The 21,433-nt window shown below is 52.4% G+C and overlaps 5 protein-coding genes across 5 annotated transcripts; 3 read left to right on the forward strand and 2 right to left on the reverse strand.

Moving 5' to 3' along the window:
• Positions 1-131: 131 nt before the first annotated feature.
• MTO1 (Mitochondrial Translation Optimization) lies at positions 132-3,035 on the forward strand (the record flags this gene model as incomplete). Its single annotated transcript, XM_036772226.1, has 17 exons — positions 132-204; positions 255-452; positions 508-563; positions 613-760; positions 816-1,105; positions 1,159-1,261; positions 1,311-1,406; positions 1,458-1,607; positions 1,660-1,685; positions 1,745-1,772; positions 1,834-1,992; positions 2,054-2,131; positions 2,204-2,313; positions 2,387-2,436; positions 2,510-2,619; positions 2,703-2,860; positions 2,919-3,035. 17 exons carry the CDS (start codon positions 132-134, stop codon positions 3,033-3,035), a joined length of 1,950 nt encoding a protein of 649 aa, XP_036625872.1.
• A 517-nt stretch (positions 3,036-3,552) lies between these two features.
• PC9H_002591 (uncharacterized protein) lies at positions 3,553-4,975 on the forward strand (the record flags this gene model as incomplete). The annotated part of the gene is made up of 3 exons (XM_036772227.1): positions 3,553-4,258; positions 4,651-4,768; positions 4,951-4,975. The coding sequence occupies 3 exons, from the start codon at positions 3,553-3,555 to the stop codon at positions 4,973-4,975; spliced, it is 849 nt and encodes a 282-aa protein (XP_036625873.1).
• Positions 4,976-5,832: 857 nt separating this feature from the next.
• PC9H_002592 (uncharacterized protein) lies at positions 5,833-7,790 on the reverse strand (the record flags this gene model as incomplete). Its single annotated transcript, XM_036772228.1, has 10 exons — positions 5,833-6,022; positions 6,082-6,149; positions 6,204-6,278; positions 6,328-6,908; positions 6,968-7,090; positions 7,142-7,176; positions 7,230-7,381; positions 7,447-7,484; positions 7,562-7,694; positions 7,773-7,790. 10 exons carry the CDS (start codon positions 7,788-7,790, stop codon positions 5,833-5,835), a joined length of 1,413 nt encoding a protein of 470 aa, XP_036625874.1.
• Positions 7,791-19,919: 12,129 nt separating this feature from the next.
• On the reverse strand, positions 19,920-20,831 carry PC9H_002593 (uncharacterized protein; the record flags this gene model as incomplete). Its single annotated transcript, XM_036772229.1, has 2 exons — positions 19,920-20,669; positions 20,811-20,831. The coding sequence occupies 2 exons, from the start codon at positions 20,829-20,831 to the stop codon at positions 19,920-19,922; spliced, it is 771 nt and encodes a 256-aa protein (XP_036625875.1).
• A 51-nt stretch (positions 20,832-20,882) lies between these two features.
• DPH3 (Diphthamide biosynthesis protein 3) lies at positions 20,883-21,275 on the forward strand (the record flags this gene model as incomplete). Its single annotated transcript, XM_036772230.1, has 2 exons — positions 20,883-21,065; positions 21,120-21,275. The coding sequence occupies 2 exons, from the start codon at positions 20,883-20,885 to the stop codon at positions 21,273-21,275; spliced, it is 339 nt and encodes a 112-aa protein (XP_036625876.1).
• Between the last annotated feature and the right edge of the window lie 158 nt (positions 21,276-21,433).

Raw genomic sequence — 21,433 nt, forward strand, 5'->3', positions numbered from 1 at the left:
TGCTAGAAAATTTCTGAGATGTTTGGAGTCCTTAGGTTCATTCATCGCCTAATCTAAGCCTAGGAGTTAAAAGGGTGTATGAGTCACGTGAAAAGGATTTACTTTCGGTGCTGGCGACGCGGAGACTAATAATGCTTCGTGCAAGTCGTTTTCGATGGACACGTCCTTTCGCGAGAAGATATGCGACCATCAACTCGTATGATGGTGAGTGCCCGCAAAATCTCAGTTACACGGCCATCCTAAAAGCTCGGAAGTGTGTGTTATCGGCGGGGGTCACGCAGGATGCGAGGCAGCAGCGGGTGCTGCTCGTACCGGTGCTAGGACCCTTTTACTCACCCAGAAACTTGACACAGTAGGAGAACTCTCGTGCAATCCATCAATTGGGGGAGTAGGAAAAGGGACGTTAGTCCGCGAAGTCGATGCATTAGACGGCGTAATGGGCAAGGTTGCTGGTGAGTGCTTGTGTTAGGGCTTGTTCGATTCTCTCTCTGAAAGGTGCCATTGAAGATCGAGCGGGGATTCAGTTCCACATCTTGAACCGCTCAAAAGGTGCGGCCGTATGGGTGCGTCTACTTCTTCTCCGCATAGATATTTGCTTGAACAAGCGACCAGGGCCCGAGAGCACAAATAGACCGTAAAATATACAAACGGACTATGCAAGATATACTATTTAATTACCCTAATCTTGACGTACGCGCAGGTAGCGTATTTGATCTACTACTCGACGATGCCGATGCGAGGGTGGCTGGGGTGAAATTGGGTACCATTGGTGCCGTGCTTCTCTTTCGCAGGGCATACTGACTTCTCTCCCACAGACTCGGGAGAGAACGTCCACTGTTCTCAAGTAATCATTTGCACGGGAACATTCCTTGGTGGAGAGATACATATCGGACAAAAGCGCTTCCCAGCTGGGAGAATCAACGAAGCACCTTCCATAGGACTTTCGGCGTCTCTGAAGCAAGCAGGTTTCCAACTAGGGCGTCTGCAGACTGGCACCCCCGCTCGACTCGACGGCAATACAATTGATTTTAGTGGGATGACGAGGCAGGAGGGCGACGTCACCCCTTCGCCGTTCAGCTTCTTGAATTCTTCTGTCCCTAACGCTGTACGTGGTCATCCATCGCGGCAAGGATTCATCTCATGAAGCCTTACTTCAAGGCAAACCAAGTTGTGTGCTACCAGACAGCGACGAACGACAAGACGCATCAGATGGTGAAGGACAACTTACACCTTTGTGTCCATATCCAAGAAACTAAGAAAGGCGTGTCAAGGGGTTCTTAATCTTTATGTAGAACCTAACACCCAACCAGGTCCTCGATATTGCCCTTCATTAGAGGCCAAAATCCTCAGATTCGGCAACAAAGCAAAGCACAATGTATGGCTGGAACCTGAAGGGTACGATTCAGGTAAGTGACATGCACAGTCTCAGTCTATTTCGTCTGAACATCGTGTAAAAGATGTGATCTATCCGAACGGAATATCGTGTAGTCTACCAGAAGAATTGCAAGAACCTATGATGCGAACTATCCCTGGTTTAGAGAATGTCAAAATGGTTAGACCAGCATACGGCGTAGAGTACGATCACATCGACCCCAGGGAACTATTTCGTCAGTGTGTACTGAACTTTCCTGCCGTTGATATACTCATCTGGTATCCTAGCCACTTTGGAAACGAAGAAGATCAAAGTGTGTCCGCCTTGCTACGATTTTAATAACTGATCTTAATTGCTTTTTGGCATGAACAGGGGCTGTTCCTTGCGGGACAGATCAACGGTGAGTGATAAGGACCTTAGTCCATAGCCCAACTTATTGATCCTCTTTTCTCGTAAACAAGGTACTACTGGATACGAGGAAGCCGCCGCCCAAGGAACCATCGCTGGTATTAACGCTGGTCTTGCTGCGAAAGGTCGTCCAGCGTTTGTGGTTACTCGTGCTGATGGGTTCATTGGGGTGATGATCGATGATCTCATAGTCAAAGGCGCGGAGGAACCATGTACGTTCTCCTATATTTTTCTCGTCGCCCGAATTACCTCTCAATGAAGACTTGGTCACAGATCGTATGTTTACTTCAAGATCGGAATATCGGATGACCATACGAAGCGATAATGCGGATATGAGGCTTACGGAGAAAGGCGAGTTCTTTATCTTCCGGCTTCTCAGCTCTCGTACCGTGTTGACGAGTTTATCTGACGTTCAATCCGTAGGTTATGAGGTCGGCGCCGTCTCTGAATATCGGTGGCAGGCCTTCCAGAAAACTAGGCACACAATGCAAGATCTGCTCAAGCTTCTCCATTCAACATCGTTAAGTCCTCAAGTACGTACATGTTTTGCATTCCGATCGCAATTTATCTACCTATATAAAAAGTTAATGATAATTGCGACATTAGGGCTGGGGCGCTCACGGATTTACTGTACAGCGCGACGGAGTATGGAGAAGGTACGTTGCATTTCAAAACTCCCGCCACGCTCACTAGGATACCGTTTTGTCTGATGGTTGGGACTCCACGTAGCGCCTTCGACATGCTCCGATATCCCAAGGTCGACGCTATCGACCTGAAATGTGTGATACCTGAGTTAAGTACAGTAGACCCCTCCATTTTGACGAGGCTGGAGATCGACGGTGCGTTGTCCCGGAAATTCGATCTATCGTCGAGATGCCCCCGGCGCGCATGAAATAGTTTAATGTTGCTCTACCCTTCACAGGTCGTTACAGTGCGCATGTGTTTCGTCAAGAAGCAGACGTGAAGATCTTCATGGAGGACGAATCGTTGATTCTTGACCCCCAAATGGACTACAACCAAGTAACTGGGTTGAGCTCCGAAGTTCGGGAGAAGTTGTTCAAGGTGAAGCCTACGACGATTGTGAGTTTTGCCTTGTTAGCGTCATCGTCAAAGATATTGAATGTGTTGCACCTTGCAGGGCGCTGCGAAACGGATGGAAGGGATGACACCGACCTCGATAGTGTATCTCTTGCGGCACGCGAAACGGACTTTCAGGCGTATTGGCATGGTAGATCCTGTGTTGAATGGCATTTAAGGCCTGAAGCTTGAAGCTTGACGTCCCAAAAGCCTGTACGTCCGGGATTGCAATTTGGGACAGTCTGACAACGGAGGATCAACGTTCAACCCCGTAGTGGCGCTTTCGGTAACGTCGAAGAAAGCAGAGACGTTTATTATATTCGTCACTTTCCACCAGTGAACTGCCTGTCTGGCGGTTGTCAAGTACTTCAACCGTTCGGAACGTCGAGATATACGACGGGCGCGTCTAATTTCACGCAACTGCAGCTTTCTGGTGTCCATTTACTACTGGTACCCCAACCCACCTCTCCGCTTAATTGAACTGATCACATAAATGTAGCGGTTGGAACAATACACTCCATGTAAATGGTATGTGATGTGGGCTCTTGCAAATATTACCTTGCAAGTAGCCTGGCAAGCACAGTCGTAAGATAATCGTTACTGAGTTGAAAGTTGCCCACGTGATGCAACCCATTGTGGCTAAATCTGGCTAAATGAGGCGAAGTTCGAGCGCCCATACTCCTCCACCAACCACCATGGTCGTACCGGAACTGCCAGTAGAGATCGTGTCTCAGATACTCAAGCAACTGAGAGACGACCAGTACACACTTAGAAAGTGCTCCCGTGTATCCCGCAGCTTCCGCGCCCTCTGCCTTCCCTTCCTCTTCCACCATCTCTGCATCCCGAACGCAGACGCATACCGACATGCGTTCCGATTACTGGTACTCGAATCACCTCACATCGGCCGGTACGTTAAGCAAATAGCATTAGACTCTCGTGGCCTTCAAACCATGGTACTTGGCACCGAAAACATCCGCTGGTTGGACGCAGATAAATTCTTGATGTTCCTCAACGCGCTGCCAGCATTGGAGGTCCTTCGATGCGACATGGACTTCTACACGGGAATCCTCGCATCTGTGCTTCCAAACTCGTCGATTACCACCCTCCACCTCTCGGATATTCGTCGTAACAGCTCTCTCGACTTTGTCAACCTCCTCATGGAAATCCTCAAAGCAGGCTCACAGACAATCCGGTCCCTGACACTCCAATCTATTTACGTTCCCGACGAAATCTACTACTACGCCAGCATGGCGAGGATGTTGACAGCTCCTGGAGTCCTTCGCGCTCTGGAAGATATGACGCTCATCCAATGCACAAATCTCCCTTTCTTTCACTATAACATCCAAATGCCGAACATCAAGACCTTGGAATTGATAGACACGGAATGGACATTTCAAGATTGTATGTCTGATTCATTTAGTACGCTCGTACTTGATAATCTGCTCCGTGCGTTGCTTTAATACTTCCACGCGTGTGTCATCAAACGAGATTTACTTTGCAGATGAACGAGAATCACAATGGAAGCGTGATACGGACTTCGGGGTGGACACTGTAACACTCTTGTGTTCTTTGCAGGCATCACCTACATACGCTCGAAGCATGATAGGCATGAGTATGCTTCCGAGGGCGTGTACTCCATTCAGGATCAAGAGGCTTGAAGTCGTTCTTCTCGCTACACAAGGCGAACGGCTACATGTCGACTTTTCAAAACATTTTGAGCTCGGCTTTCAAGACAATCTTATCTATCTCCACGAAAACGGATTGCTGGAGAAATTTATGATCACTGTTGAAAGCTACCAAGGTGTTCGGAAGCCTCACCTTGAAGTCTTCTTTTTCAAACTCAAGGCGCTTGGAATACTCGATGTCCAAGGAGGATCGCTTCCACGGTCATGCTCTCGTCCAGGCCGGTATGTATGTCCGCCAGAGTCCACGTACTATGGTACTGGTGCGCCTAGCAAGTGGACATGGGATCCTGGATTCTGAAATATTCAAGGGATCTTTTCTTCAGGCTTCTACTATATACACGTGATGAAGTTTTGATACAATTTTTGTTTTTATTGTGCTAGCTTAGTTTTTACAATGTATCACTATAGTTATGACTCATACTTGATGTACTAGTTTATTTCATTGTATAAATTGTGTTAGCTCAAGGGAGTATCTTCACAAGGAATAAAATAGCCCCTGACATGTACAATTAGGGGATTAGGAAAACAGAGCGCAATCAATAGGCACCGCCCCTGATCGTACTTGGTACCCATGGCAAGCTAAGATCATATAAGTGTCAACGTATCGAATCGTACTTTGGTTTGGCAAACTACGAACAATGGATTATAGTCCTTGATCAAGAGTGTACCTGGTGTGCTTCAATTCTCACCAAGTCAAAGTGATAGCTCGCAACTGAAGGTTCAACGAGGCGTGTGGGCAAGCATGGAACAGCTCCCCATGGAGCTAGCACAGCAACATCGGACCCCCCAGGACAGGTTTCCGAACCTACTTTGACATCTCAACATTGGATGATGCCAACGAGTATACCTCTATCTACCAGATTCCAACACATTGGTACATCGTCGGGATGTCACCACACCCATGTAATGTTTAGCGGAAGCATCCAAATAGACTGATGTAGATAGGCGCCTCCAATAGGACTCATCAAGATTAACTATATCTTCAATCATTATGCGTAGGGATATGTACAGATAAATACAGCAAGAAACAATATAATACACTTATGCATCTTTGTTGTCAGATTTCCCTATATCGCCGCCGCGAGGTCGAATTATTTCACGCAGTGAGGGTGAGGATATTCTGAGAATATGTAATGATACAGGCAACCAATCCTGGTTGTGGCGGGAGTACATATGTCGCTTCATAGTTGTCGACTTCTGCTCGTTCTTCTTCAAAGAATGATACTTTTTCGCCGGGATAATCTAAGTAAAACACGTCTGTAGATGGTTAGCATACGTGCATCCCAAAAGTTAAAGGGGATTGGGGTCGAGGAGACTCACTCTCGTGTGTCTTGTCACTTTCCAAAACACGTATAGAATAGGGAGAACACTGATCATGGTATATGAAAAGAAGAAAGTGGCAACGTCCCATCTTCCTGGAAGGAATACTTCATAGCCACTTATAAGGGCTACAGTGAGTGTCCCGATGAATGCGTACCATCTGCAGCAGAGCGGGACCATTCAAAACAAGGAGTAGAAATCATTATGGATCAGACTGACGCGCAAAAAGGTTGCCAAAATGATCGTTTTGGTAAGGATTCACGAGGAATATTTTGCTCTTTCAGTGCCTGCAGTGACAAAAATATCTCAGATATTGAGGCGGTTAAGAAAGAAAGACATACCTGATGAAAGTGAATGTACATGTAAGAAATAATCATGTAATTCAGCAGCTGCGATGCTGTACCAAGTTGATGAACCTAATTATCATCGGTCAACCTCAACAACGAATAGTGAAGGAAGATCCACAAACCACTGCAGAACCTTCACAGTCCCATTCAAAACTTGGAGGAATGAAAGCAATGCAATTCCAATTGTTACCATCACAGCATACACCGGTACCCCACTCTTAGTACACCTTGTCAATACCCTTGGCATCTTCCCCTCTAGCGCTAGCCCAAATAGAGTTCTACTAGCACAATAGACACATGTGTTCCCGGCCGAGAACACCGAGAGCAAGATCATGGCATTCACGAGATGTGGTAGGACAGGGATCTGCAATCTCTCCATTGCAATAACATAGGGGCTTGATCCAGCCCCTGGCCTCGCGTCAGATATCACTAATTTGAGATTGGAATTGTTGTACAGTATGACGATGCCAACACAGAGGGAGCCGACCACGAAGAATGTCGCTAGGCGATAAATGACAGAGTTAAACACCTTAGGAAGAACACATCGGGGGTTCACTGCTTTGCCGGCGGTCATTGAGATGTAGTCTGGGCTGACCATGGTGAACGCAGCTTGGATGAGGCAAGTGAGGAACCCGAGGAACCGGCCGAGGGATCCTGTCTCAATATACTCGGCGAAGGGGGCACCAGGGACCTTGGAAGCTAACAGAAAGACAAAGATAGACTCAATAAACTGTGAGTGTGAATTAAGAGGCACATACAGTCCCAGTTACAGAAACCATATACGTCGTGGAGCGGATTACCGCCAACCATGGTAATGAAAGTGAAGAAGATTAGACTGGCGGCTAAGATAACTTTGCCCAATGAAAGCCAGAATTCGGATTCTAATATTGTCGTGAGCAGCGAAGAGATGATAGGGCGGACCAGCCACGCACCTCCATACCACTTTACGGCAAAGAAGTTGATGGCGCTGTTGGTAAATGTATCAGAAGCCGACACTTAGACATAGGAGGGACGACGTACACATAAAGGACAAGAACGAAGGCAATGGTAGCTTCTACTGGAATCTTGTCTGTCCAGAAGTGTAGCACTAAATTAAAGGCTGTCACCTCAAATGGGATCAAAATCGCTTCGTATACAAAGAAATTGATGCCAGAAGGGCAGGGTCGACGAATCTATCTGCGTATCAAGCCTGAGTAATCAATGAGTACATGGTTTATTCCTGAATAGGGATTCTCACAAAGGGGGAGGATATAGGGATCCATGTCACCATTTCAGCTGTCGTTTCAGATGGTTAGATGCCAGAGTGACAGGATGATTGAAACAAGATGGGGGACAGGGAATGGTAGACGTACACAGGCAATTATTGATGGCCATCACAATCGTGCAGTAGTAGGTAAAGGCAAGGAACAAACTTCCAGGACCTCCCTTGGTTAGAGCAGAACCGATCTGCACGGATAATGCTGTACTGATAGCACCTGGAGAGCGCTGAGCAATGTGAACAGCAGAGGTACATATCGACCACTCATCCGATCACGAAGTCATACTGGCCGTCGACTCCTCCACCGTAGCCGCTGGATTCATTCTGTCCCAGGTTGGCGCCAACAACAAACACTATCCATCCCGTTTCGGGTCCATCACTTGGAACGACCATGAATCCCGCTACTCCCAATCCAAAATCGAGCTTTACGGACTCTTCCAGGCACTTCAGGCCACGAAGCTTTGGCTTATTGGAGCTCGCAATCTCACTGTTGAAGTCGACGCGAAATATATCAAGGGTATGATCAACAATCCGGACATCGTTCCGAACGCTGCGATGAACCGCTGGATCGCCGCCATCCTCACCTTTTCCTTCAAGCTCAAACACGTTCCTGCACGGGATCACACTCCGGCCGATGGCCTCTCATGACAAAGAAGAGCTGAAGAAGACCCGCTCCTTGTAGAAGATGTTGAGGGTTGGATAGACGAAGTGTGTGGTTTTACTTTACAGGTTCACTCGGACAGCAACACCTCTGTCTCTCGGGTTGCACAGAACCGTTTCCGGCATCATCTCGGGTCCCTTGTCCGTACCTTCATCTATGATGAAGATTCTGCTGGATTCAACGACTCCAACGACTCCGAAGACATTCCCCGGACTCCGAAGGCCGCAGGTAAGGACACCCGGATGCTGGAGATAGAAACCTTCCTCCGAACTAGCAAGGCTCCCGTCGGACTCACTGAACCCGCCATGCGCAACTTCGTCCGACAAGCACTCAACTTCTTCTACCGTGACGGCAAGCTCTGGCACAAGGATAACCACGGGAAGCATAAGGTCTACATCCATCCGGGTCGCCGTCTCTATCTGATCCAGGCTGCTCACGACTCTCTTGGACATAAGGGTATCTTCGTTATCCGGACTCGCCTCCTTGAGCGATTCTGGTGGCCCTTCCTTGACCAGGACGTCCGCTGGTTTGTCAAGACTTGTCATCAGTGCCAGATCCACTCCAACTTCAAACTGCACATTCCGCCATCTCCGACAATTCCCCTTTCCCTTTTCCGCCGCATCCACATTGACTGCATGGTGATGCCCTCCATCAACAAATTCAACAAGATCGTCCATGCTTGGTGCGCTCTTACATCTTATCCGGAGTGGTGCACACTTCGCCGGGAGACAGTGGAGACACTTGGCATGTTTATTTTCCAGGAGATTCTATGCCGCTGGGGCGCCATCGAAGAACTTGTGACAGATAACGGTACCCCGTTTGTGAAGGCAGTCGAATATCTCGCAGAGAAGTACGGCATCTGACACATCCAAATCTCTCTGTACAACTCCCAAGCCAACAGACTCGTCGAGTGGAGACACCGGGACATTCAGGGTTCACTCCTGAAGACGGCGGATGGCAACAAGAAGAAATAGGTTGAAGTCGCACCATCCATCTTCTGGGCCGAACGTGTCACCATCTCAAAGACCTCCGGAACGCCTCCTTACTACATGGTACATGGCATCGAACCTCTCTTTCCGTTCAATCTCCACAAAGCTACCTATCTCGCCCCTCCTCCCGATACCACTCTCACCACTGAACAACTCATCTCCATGCGCGCCCGACAACTTCAGAAGCGTCTGGATGATATCGAACGTATGTGCGAGAAGGTTATTCAGAGTCGGATTGCCTCCCTTGAGGAATTCGAATGTCAATTTGCCCGGACGATCAAGGACTTCAACTTTCTTCCCGGACAGCTCGTTCTCGTTTGTGATAAGAAGATAGAAGGAGATCACTCACTCAAGCATTTGCCTCACTACATGGGACCTATGGTTGTCATCCAACGCACTCATGGTGGATCCTACGTCCTGGCCAAACTTGATGGCACCGTTTCTGTAAGGGCAACCTCAAGATGGCCGCACAGCGCGAGCCTAGCAGAGGGAGAATCCAAAGTAATGAATAAGACTAACTACAATACATGAGAGAACTGCTCACCTAGCAGAGGGAGAATCCAAAGAGAACAGGATAAGGATTCTCCATGCTAGAAAGCGAAGTATATACTGTAGTAGCGTGAGAGGAATGAAGGGTAACTGTACAGTACATCAGCCACAGGTATGAACGAATATCACAAGGTACAAGGGGGCATGTGATAATGAAGTGGAAGGGGAATGTACAGGAGTCGTGCCGGCGACCTGGGGAAGTGGGAACAAGGAATAACGAAGTGGGAGAGGAGGATGGAGGTAGCCCGGACAAGCCCTGAAGTGTATCTACGGGTCCGAGCGAGTCCGAAGCGTCTGAAGTGTCCGAGGCGAGTCCGAAGTGCGGGAAGACTTCGGAGTCACCGGACGTAGCTCGGATGCGAAAGAAGGAAGTGGAAGGGAAGCGGAAAGGTGAGGGGGCGAGAGGGAAGGAAAGGGAATAAAAGGAATGTAAGTAATGGTCCGTGGGATGAAGGAAGGGAGAAAGGAACGAGGAGGAAGGGAGCGGGACAGGGGAATAGGAGAAAATAGGAGTGTCCCCTTACAGTTTCTAGTCTACATTATGCTGCATTCCGCGTCATTCCGTACTACGCCCGACACTGCCATCTCCTTCCCGTTCCCCAATCTGCTGAACCCGGTGACTCTGACGACTCTGAAGAACTTCCGGAACCTCAGCCCGCTGCGAACTTTGCCGGACTACAAAATACGACGAACGACCCAGTTTTGACACCTTCGCAGCAGCCTAACTGTCTAGTACTCTGAAATTTTTTCCACCTAGACCAGGGTTCGCCCTGCGTTGTATCTCGGACTTCGGTCCTTTTCTGTCTCTCACCTCTCTCATTGATTTCTCTCCGGTCCGATGCTTATATTTTCTTGAATTAGTCTTGTACGTGTCCTCCGACGACCCCGGTGATCCTTTCTCCTTCCGAAGCCTTTGGACTTGCCGGTTTTACGCTCCATCTCTTTCTTTCACTTACGCTCATTCACGGATTCTTCTCTTTTTGTTTCCAAGAAACGCAGTTGAAATTCTACATATATCTATCAAAATTGTCTACGGGCCAAGCACCCTCTTTTCTCGTCCGTCCTACTTCTTGTTGTACTCCGTGTCCTCCTCCATTCTCCTGTCCGCCTCTCGTTCCTCTTCTTCCACCACTTCCGCCCATTGAGCATCTTCAAGCTCCCTCCGCATGATCAGCGCCGCCAGGCTCCGTGTTGCCACCGCCCAGGTACTCTCCGCCTCCTCCATGGCCTGTTTGAGGGTGGCAATCCGTGCATCCATCGACGACATAACTTGCACCAGAGTCCGGAGCTCGTGATCCGTGCATCCCTCCATGAGGACTGGCATCAACGTGCTTCCGGATGCTGCTCGCGTTGTGCAGCTGCTCTCGCTGACTTCGACCCTCCGACGGTTGCGATTCCGAACCACCGCTCCTGGGCGCGCCTTTCCCTTGTTCCCCGCAGTCTTTCTGCCCATCGTCTCGCCTTCCGCCGCTTTCATCTGCTTGGCGCGGGTCTTCGCATGCGAACATTTGACCTTTGACCCAGTGCATGTCTCGCATGCGTGGCACCCGGTGCCAACACAGGTGAAGTAGCCCTGCTGGCACCGGAAACACCGCCTCTCTGCCAAGAACTTGACATGCGGATGGGAACAGGACTTCTTCAAAGCTCCGTATCCGCAGCCCCAATCGACATTGTTCGGACTTGAGCTGGCATCTGTGAATCCCATTAGTCCGTGTTGTATCATTTGACTGGTTGTCTTACCTGCCGGATTGTACTCCCCGTACTCCATTATGTCAAGGGGTGCGGAGGGTGGTGTTGTCTTGTTGTCCGCGTTGTCCGTATTAATGGCGCGTTTCCGAAGTCGCTTGGCCTGAGGAGTTGTCTCGGGCTCGCCGGGGTCGCTCTCAACAACCTTCCGTTTACCTGCTTGGATGGCGCTGGTGTAAGGGGACACTCCTATTTTCTCCTATTCCCCTGTCCCTGTCCCTCTCCCTTCCTCCTTCATTTCCTTTCTCCCTTCCTTCATCCCATGGACTATTATCTACATTCCCTTCATTCCCTTTCCTTCCCTCTCGCCCCCTTACCTTTCCGCTTCCCTTCCGTTCACTCCCTTCGCATCTGAGCCCCGTCTGGTGACTCCGAAGTCTTCCCGCGCTTCGGACTCGCCTCGGACTCGCTCGGACTCGTAGATACACTTCGGGGCTCGTCCGGGCTACCTCTATCCTCCTTTCCCACTTCATTACTCCTTGTCCCCACTTCCCCAGGTCGCTGGCACGACTCCTGTACATTCCCCTTCCACTTCATTATCACATGCCCCCTCGTACCTTGTGATATTCGTTCGTACCTGTGGCTGGTGTACTGTACAGTTACCCTTCATTCCTCCCACGCTACTACAGTATATACTTCGCTTTCTAGCATGGAGAATCCTTATCCTGTTCTCTTTGGATTCTCCCTCTGCTAGGTGAGCAGTTCTCTCATGTATTGCAGTTAGTCTTATTCATCTCTTTGGATTCTCCCTCTGCTAGGCTTGCACTGTGCGGCTATCTTGAGGTTGCCCTTACAGCAGAACAGGATCTCCCATCCTGGCACCAGAGCCCTACGGAAAACGTCCTGCGCCACTCCGGACTCGTTCTCGACGTCTCTCCGGTTTTGCGGACATTCCGGACGCTCTCCTGCTACTCCCACCCACCTCTGAGGACCCAAGGAACTCCATCCCTCGCTCCCCTGACGACTCCGAAATGCCGGGCGCCTCCAGCCAGATCCCGCCATCCGAGCCAGTCGCTTCAGGACCGGACTCCGAGACTTTGCAGACCTTGTGGGGTCAGACGTACGAACACCAAACCCAAATCAGCTCCATCCAGGATACACTCGCCCGAATTGAAGGACTCCTCTTAACACCCCATCCGACTACTCCGAAAACAACTCCGGACTCCGAGCTGAGGGGCACCGAAGCCTCCCAGCACACCCCGAGTCGATCCGAAAACACCCCGTGTTCCCGCTTGAAGCCCGCCTCTCCCCCGATCTTCGACGGAAACCGCAAGGATGGTCGCGCGTTCTACAACGCATGCTCCATCTACTTCCAGCTCTGTCCGGACCACTTTCCGACCGAGCAGGCCAAAATCCTCTGGTGTCTCTCCTTTTTCCAGAAGGATCGAGCTAAGGAGTACGCGGACATGGTGCTCCGGAGTCCGAAGGATCCGTACTTCGCATCCTGGGCCGCCTTTGCAACTGAGTTCCAGACTCGCTTCCTTCCGGATCGGGAACACGAAGCTGCCATGCTAAAACTGGAGTCCACCCGGTACCACCAAGGGCGTCGGACTTTCCAGGAGTACCTCGACGAGTTCCGAGACCTTGTAGACCAGTCCAGATACTCCGAGGGCTCCAACATCACGATGAAGTTCCGTCGCAGACTGGACTCCATCATCCAGAGCCGTGTTGCCGAGTCCGCAGACTGTCCGGACGAGAATGACTTCGAAGGATGGTACAAGGCAGTGCAGCAGGTTGCTGACAACCGTGCTGCCAACCAGTCCTTCCACTTTGGCGTGCACTCCGGAAACTCCGGACACTCCGGATCCCTCGTCCGACCAGCAGCCAGCTCCGGAGTCGCTCGGACTCCTGCGGGTGTACTCCCCGCGCCTCGGACTCAGCTCCCGCCTCTGCAACCCTGTTTCCAACTTCCGCCTCCTCCGAAGGCTCTCTCACCCGGCGTCCCCATGGACGTCAACCACACCCGCTCCCGGCCCGCCGCTTCACAGCTCTGCTACCGATGCGGCAAGCCCGGTCACATGTCTCGCGAGTGCCCACTCCGGTACGACGTCCGGTTCATGACCACCGAGGAGCGGATGTCCGCCATTGAAGATCTCTTGACCGCGGCCGATGTTGTAGAAAGTACGGGAACCTTGGAAGGAATAGACGATGAGGGAACGGCCCCGGTTGAGGAATTGGACACGGCGGATTTTGTCCGGACCAACGAGTGATCAGTGCGACCTCGTTGGTAAATAACCGATTTGCTTGTCTTAGCATAGACGAAATAGACAATTCCGATCACTCCGATGATTCGTCCGACGCTAAGCAAACGACTCCGGTTACAATCCGCACACTCCGAAGGTTTCGCCCGCAGTGGGAACGGCGGCTACCCAGTAGCTATAAGGTCTCCGCGCTGCCCAGCAAGCTTTCGCTAGATGTACCCGTTGAAGTGCAGAGCACGGATACACAACACAGATGCACCCTGCAGGCCCTGGTGGACTGTGGAGCCACCGGAGTCTTCATGCATCCGCGCTTCGCTGATGCCCATGGTTTCACCCGGCGCAAGCTGTCCGCCCCAATCCCGGTCTTCAATGTCGACGGATCACCAAACGAAAACGGATCCATCTCCGAAGTTGTGGACCTTGTACTCCGGTTCAAGGATCACACGGAACGGATGCTGTTCGCGGTCACTAACATCGGACGCCAGGACATCATCCTCGGATACACCTGGCTTCGGAAGCACAACCCCGAGATCGACTGGCAGACGAAGGAGGTGACCATGAGCCGCTGTCCGTCCGGATGCGATACCTGTCGGAAGGAGTTCCACCATGACAAGCTGACCCGACGCAAGGAGTCCGTACGACTCCGGGAGTGTCGTACGGGTCCGATGCCAATGGTCGAGGAACTGCACTCGGACGATCTCCCGCAGCTTCAGGACTGCGAGGTCGACGATGAGGACGATGAGGCCACAACTCCGGATGACTCCGGACTTGAGAAGGGCGACCGTATCTTCGCAGCCATTCCTCCTCCGACTCCGGAGTACCTTCGGAGTCTTCGGGAAGAACACGTCCGAGCTTCGGAGACGGTCTCGCAGCGCCTTGCATTGGCTTTCCAGCGCAACAAGCCCCACGATCCTCGGAACAGCGCAGTCCCGGACTTCCTCCGAGAATTCGAGGACGTCTTTGCCAAGGAGTCCTTTGATGAACTGCCCATGCCGCGTCCGTGGGATCACGCCATTGAGCTAATGGACGGAGCGGAACCGACCTCTACCAAATGCTACCTGCTGTCCCCCGCGGAGCAGAAACAGCTGGACGAGTTTCTGGAAGAAAATCTCCGGACTGGTCGGATCCGCCCCAGCAAGTCGCCCATGGCTGCCCCGGTGTTCTTTGTTAAGAAGAAGGACGGATCGCTCTGCTTGGTCCAGGACTACTGGAAGCTCAACAGCATGACGGTCAAGAATCGGTACCCACTTCCGCTCATCTCGGACTTGGTGGATAAACTCCGGAACACTCACTACTTCTCCAAGCTCGACGTCCGGTGGGGTTTCAACAACGTCCGGATCAAGGAGGGCGACGAGTGGAAGGCCGCATTCCAGACTACGTGCGGACTCTTCAAACCGTTGGTAATGTTCTTCGGACTAACGAATAGCCCATCCACCTTCCAGACCATGATGAACGACCTCTTCCGGGAGCTCATTACGGAAGGTGTGGTCATTATCTATCTGGATGACATTCTGATCTACACCAAGACGCGCGAAGAGCATCGCCGGGTTCTCAAGCGAGTCCTAGAGATCCTCCAGCGGAACAAGCTCTTCCTCCGAGTGGACAAGTGCGACTTCGAGCAGACCAAGGTGGAGTATCTCGGAGTTGTCATCTCTGAGGGTAAGATCGAGATGGATCCCGTGAAGGTTTCCGGAGCCACGGACTGGCCGACCCCCCGGACTCGGACTGAACTCCAATCCTTCCTCGGGTTCGTCAACTTCTACCGCCGCTTCATCAAGGACTACTCGCATATCGCCCGGCCTCTCTTTGACCTCACTTGCGCGAAGGAATGGCAGTGGAACGACTCTGCTCAATCCGCATTTCTTCGGATCAAGGAGCTGATCACTTCGGAGCCTGTTCTGGTCTTTCCAAAGGAGGATCGGCCATACCGGGTTGAAGCGGACTCGTCGGATTACGCTACGGGTGCGGTCTTGTCGCAGCTGGATCCAGATGATGGTAAATGGCATCCTGTCACATTCTACTCTAAAAGTCTACAGGCTGCGGAGCGGAACTACGAAATACACAACAAGGAGATGCTTTCAATCATCCGGGCACTCGAAGAATGGCGACACTACTTGGAAGGCGCAGAGACTCCGTTCGAGATCTGGACGGACCACAAGAACCTGGAGTACTTCATCAAGGCCCAGAAACTCAATCGTCATCAAGCCCGCTGGTCGCTATACCTCTCCCGCTTCGACTTCACTCTCCAGCACCGTCCGGGTCGGACAATGGGTAAGCCAGATGCTCTCTCGTGCCGCTCGGATCACTCAGATGGTAAGGATGACAACAAGGATGTGGTTTTACTTAAGCCGTCCTACTTTGCCGTCCGTGCCACGGGTGTCACTCTTGAAGGGGAGGAGAAGGATATCCTCACGGCTATCCGGACTGGAGTGCGGAATGCGAAGTTTGAAGATGCAGTGGCAAAGGCGGCGGAGGAGCTGAAGAAGACCCAGGGCAGTCGCAAGACAGTCCGGAGCACGGAATGGTCTCAATCGGACGGACTCCTGATGTTCCGGGGTAAGATCTATGTTCCGGACTCACCGGATTTGCGTCGGACCATTGTAGCCCAGCACCATGACACTAAGGTCGCAGGACACGCTGGCAGATGGAAGACCCTAGAGCTCATTTCACGCAGCTACTGGTGGCCCAACATGTCCCGGTACGTCGGATCCTACACCCGCCATTGCGACCTCTGTCTCCGGACGAAGGCCCAAAGGCATCCGCCCATGGGTGAACTCCATCCGCTTCCCATTCCGGATGAACGCTGGGATCGCCTGAGTGTTGACTTCATCGTTGAGCTTCCAGAGTCCGATGGGTTTGATGCTGTCATGAACGTGGTCAACTCCGTAAGCAAACACGCCCACTTCATTCCGACTCACACCACAGTGTCTGCCCTCGGATCCGCAAACTTGTACCTGCAGAACATCTGGAAGCTGCACGGACTCCCTTGGTCCGTTGTGTCCGACCGGGGTCCGCAATTCGTCGCAGAGTTCACCCGAGAAGTCTACTGGATGCTCGGAATCAAGCTGGCTGCCTCCACTGCGTACCACCCTCAGTCCGACGGACAGACGGAACGGACCAACCAGGAACTCGAGTCCTATCTCCGGATCTTCGTCGGAGAGCGTCAGGACGACTGGGCTCGCCTCCTACCTATGGCGGAGTTTGCGTACAACAACCGGGTCCATGTGTCCACTCAGCAGTCACCCTTCCTCCTGGATACCGGCTGTCATCCTCGTCTCGGGTTCGAACCTCATCAGCCACCGTCTCGGATGGAGTCCGCAAACGAGTTCGTAGACCGGATGAAATCCGCAGTCGACGAGGCTCAGTCCGCTTTGGTCAAGGCTCAGGACGACATGAAGCGCTACTACGATCAGCGTCGGACTCCCGCTCTGGAGTACCAACCGGGTGACAAGGTCTGGCTGGACTCGTCGGACATCAACCTTGCCCGACCCTCCCAGAAACTCGGACACGCACGACTCGGTCCTTACAAGGTCGTCCGGAAGGTTGGCAAGGCAGCGTACCGGCTCCAGCTCCCTCCGGGCTTATCCCGTCTCCATCCCGTCTTCCCTGTGGTCAAACTCTCTCCCTTCGTTCCGGACCCCATCCCGGGTAGACGCCCTGTCGCTCCGCCACCTCCGCAGCTCGTTGACGGAGAAGAGGAGCATGAGGTAGAAGAGGTCCGAAATAGCAGACGGTTCGGTCGGGTCCTGAAGTATCTGGTGCGCTGGCGAGGCTATGGTATCGAGCACGACTCCTGGAAGCCCGCAAGCAACCTCCAGCATGCTGCCCGGAAGGTCAAGGACTTCCATGATCGTCACCCGGACGCAGTACGCGTACTCCGGACGAGTCCGATGAATCCGACGACTGCTCTACCTCTCCGGATGACTCCTGCAGCACTGGACCAGTCCTGGGAGCGTTGGCGCAGTCGGAAGGCTCCGGGCTCCGGGCAGTCGTACTTCGACATCTTCTCGCAGCAATCCGGAGTTTCGGGGTTGGTGAATTCATGGCGCGGCAGGCAGGAATCTTCGCGTCGGGTCGCCGCAACCTTGAAGGGGGGGTGATGTAAGGGGACACTCCTATTTTCTCCTATTCCCCTGTCCCTGTCCCTCTCCCTTCCTCCTTCATTTCCTTTCTCCCTTCCTTCATCCCATGGACTATTATCTACATTCCCTTCATTCCCTTTCCTTCCCTCTCGCCCCCTTACCTTTCCGCTTCCCTTCCGTTCACTCCCTTCGCATCTGAGCCCCGTCTGGTGACTCCGAAGTCTTCCCGCGCTTCGGACTCGCCTCGGACTCGCTCGGACTCGTAGATACACTTCGGGGCTCGTCCGGGCTACCTCTATCCTCCTTTCCCACTTCATTACTCCTTGTCCCCACTTCCCCAGGTCGCTGGCACGACTCCTGTACATTCCCCTTCCACTTCATTATCACATGCCCCCTCGTACCTTGTGATATTCGTTCGTACCTGTGGCTGGTGTACTGTACAGTTACCCTTCATTCCTCCCACGCTACTACAGTATATACTTCGCTTTCTAGCATGGAGAATCCTTATCCTGTTCTCTTTGGATTCTCCCTCTGCTAGGTGAGCAGTTCTCTCATGTATTGCAGTTAGTCTTATTCATCTCTTTGGATTCTCCCTCTGCTAGGCTTGCACTGTGCGGCTATCTTGAGGTTGCCCTTACAGCTGGCCCGTCATCGCGTACGAGGGACCGGGGTTTCTTTGTCCTCAGGCCCAGAGGTGATATTGATTACCTCCTCCGGACTCTCCTTCCCACCCTGCTCCACCACCGCGCTCCTGCTCATCGATCCAACGGTGCCCAACCCGGCGATGAGCTTCACCCTCTGCGCTGCCTGCCGACGTTCCTCAGCGACTTGCGCGTCTCTGTGTCGCGCCTCACGCACCTCCGCAGCTTGCCAGGCTTCCTGTCTCCGTTGTTCTTCCATCACCTCGGCCTCTCGTTGTTGCTTGTCCTCGGCCCTACGCCGTTCTGCATCCGCAGCATCCTGAGCCTCTCGTGCTCGTCGGTCGTCCTCTGCCTGCCACTCAGCAAGCCGGCCCTGCGCTTCAAGCAGTTGTCCCGTTGCCATAGCCATGGTTGCTCGAACCTTGTTCTCCACGCTCACTTGCAGCTCTCGCACGAGAAGTATCTCCTCCGCGGCCGACAGCCAGTCCTAGTATTGGTTAGTCAAGTCTGCGTACGCGCTCGCCTTCCACGTACCTGCTGCTGCTCCATGTCAGCTATGGCCAGCTCCATGTCTTCACGGTGTGTGTCGTCCAACTCCGGCATTGTGTCTTCCATCCCAGCAAAATACTGCACCTCAGTCTCATAGGCAACGACTGCCTCCTTCTTCTTCATCGTACAGAGGTCGTCGGTCGAGTAGGCGGGAACATGTTGCCAGTTGTGTGCCATGGATGACTGATGGTGGTGGTGACAAAGAGAAGAGCAAGAGCGAATGTTGGACTTCGTCAGAATATCAACAAGCTGTCATGTGACCGCGCTTCCTTTGGTCTCACGCCACAACTTTGTTCACCCACCCACCTTCCCACTTCGCAATTCTTGCTTGCCGTGTATGTTGCCCCGGAGGGTCAACACATAAAGTCCCCAGGGGATGTAAGGGTTGAACCCTGTCGTTCTGTGCAGTCCGACTTCCCCTATCCCCTATTGACCCCTCTCCGACTCTTCGGACGCGCTCGCACATGACTCGGACGTCACTGACCCGTACCGGACACACGTGATAACGGATCAGACCTCTCGGATCAATGTTTCGTACCTCTTTTGTTTTGCGGACTCTAATACTTTGACTATACTAGCACCATTATTCGTTCCTGGTGCCTTTTTGTTTCAGACTTTTCCTTCATCTGATATTTTCTTAGCTACAAAAGCCTCCTGTACTCGTAGTTAGAAGAACCAAGCTTGTTTTCCCCCCCACATCGAGTCAGATTCTAAGCCGTCCGAAGCTTTCTCCTCATCCATTGTCAGAGTTTGCCGTCATCCGAGTCTGAGTCCGATCCGAAGCCAGTTTCTCCTGCCGTCCTTGTCATTCTCCTGCCGTCCTTGTTGTACTATCCGAAGCCAAGTTGTCTCTTCCGTGTCCGAAGCCATCCAAAGCCATCCGAAGCATCCGAAGTTTCTTATTCGTTCTTATCCAATCTCGGACTCATCGTTCTCGCACACAGCTTACTTGGGTGTCGCACGGACTTGTCCTGCCGGAGGCGGACCCTCGCATTTTATTAGACTACACTACTAGTCTACGTGTACATTCACTACTACAGTAGGCAACCTCGGAAACGTACAACGAACTTTGTGTTTGACTTCGAAGCCGGGGCCGGGGCGACGGCCTTAGGTTGCTGGGCCGGCTTGGGTTGACTCGAAGGAGCTGACTTTGCAGCTGACGCATACGAAGATGGGGTGGGGGCTTGCGGCCGTGAGCTGGGCGTGATCTGGGTTGAGTTGGGCACGGAAGAAGGGAGTGGGACAGATCCGAGCCGCCTTTCCACGTTTGAAATCCTCGAGGAGAGATTAGCCTCCAGGCTGAGGAAGAGATCCTTAATCTCTGATTTGAATCCGTCAAAACCTTTATCTTGGGCCGGGGCGGGCGCGCTAGGTTGGGACATGAAGATGTCATCGTCAACTGACACCATGCTGTCGATCTCGCGTAGTGTGTTCTTGAGTGCTTTAGCGACGCTAAGGACCTCTGCTACTGCATCGCCGTCATCGGTCCAACCGAGTGTGCTTCTGGCGCCGTCTACTATATCGCCAAGCAGCTCTACGCAGGCCCGACTCCATTCTGTGCATGACATATTTCGAGTGCCCCCACCCCGACGGATCGCCGCAAAGTAGGCGCGATGGGGCGTGGGGGGCGGCAGGGCGTTGTTTGATTCGATTCTAGCACGTTTTCGCGTAGGAGTTGCGTCGACGCGGTCGGACGTGGGGACGTAGAAATCATCGAGGTTTGGCACTGATTTCGGGTCTCCGAACTCGGATTCGAAGGCGCTGGGCGGGCGAGGGGGTGGAGTCTGCGGTAGCAGTTGGGGCAAGGCCTCAACGATTTGAAATCCACCGCTTGGGCGTTAGAGGCCCCGGGGTTGGGAGGGAATTGGTGAAAGCGTGGGCGCTAAACGAGCTGGTGGGAGTAAGAAGCCAAGAGGCGTCCGCACGTGATTGGCATATACGGTCATTTCGAATCCGAGGCTTCGATTTTTGAGTACAAACCTCCACATAACCTCACCATGGGGGCATATTACGACGAAATAGAAATCGAGGACATGGTCTGGGACCCAGAAAAGGGTGTATATCACTACCCCTGTCCCTGCGGCGATCGCTTCGAGATCTCCCGTCGCCAGCTCGCGGATTGCGAAGACATCGCGACGTGCCCGAGCTGTAGTCTGATAATACGAGTCATATTTGATCCAGTGCGTGCGCGGTGTGCCTATTCGAGGGCAGAGGACTAACGTACTCTCTTTCAGCTTGACTTCGAGGACGAGCCTTCGGATGGCGATGCTTCGGATCCTGGGACCGCAGATGACTCAGATGCTGAGAGCGACGACGATGGTTTTGAGGATGCAATGGAGCACCTCTCCATCTCCAATGAATCACCCGCCGCTGTCACAGTCTCTGCTTGATGTAGGCACATCCCGTTGCCAGACATTGGCGGAGAGCCTACGGCGTTCCAACGTATCGAAAACCCATGCAGCACAATAGCATGCACTGCTTTGTCTACGACTTAGTATGGGCACACCGAGGCAAGGTCATGCTGAAAAGAGGGGAGAGCAATCTATTA

The sequence above is a fragment of the Pleurotus ostreatus genome (genome assembly GCF_014466165.1).
Source record: "Pleurotus ostreatus strain PC9 chromosome Unknown scaffold_11, whole genome shotgun sequence".
In the NCBI taxonomy this organism is placed as follows: Eukaryota; Fungi; Basidiomycota; class Agaricomycetes; order Agaricales; family Pleurotaceae; genus Pleurotus; species Pleurotus ostreatus.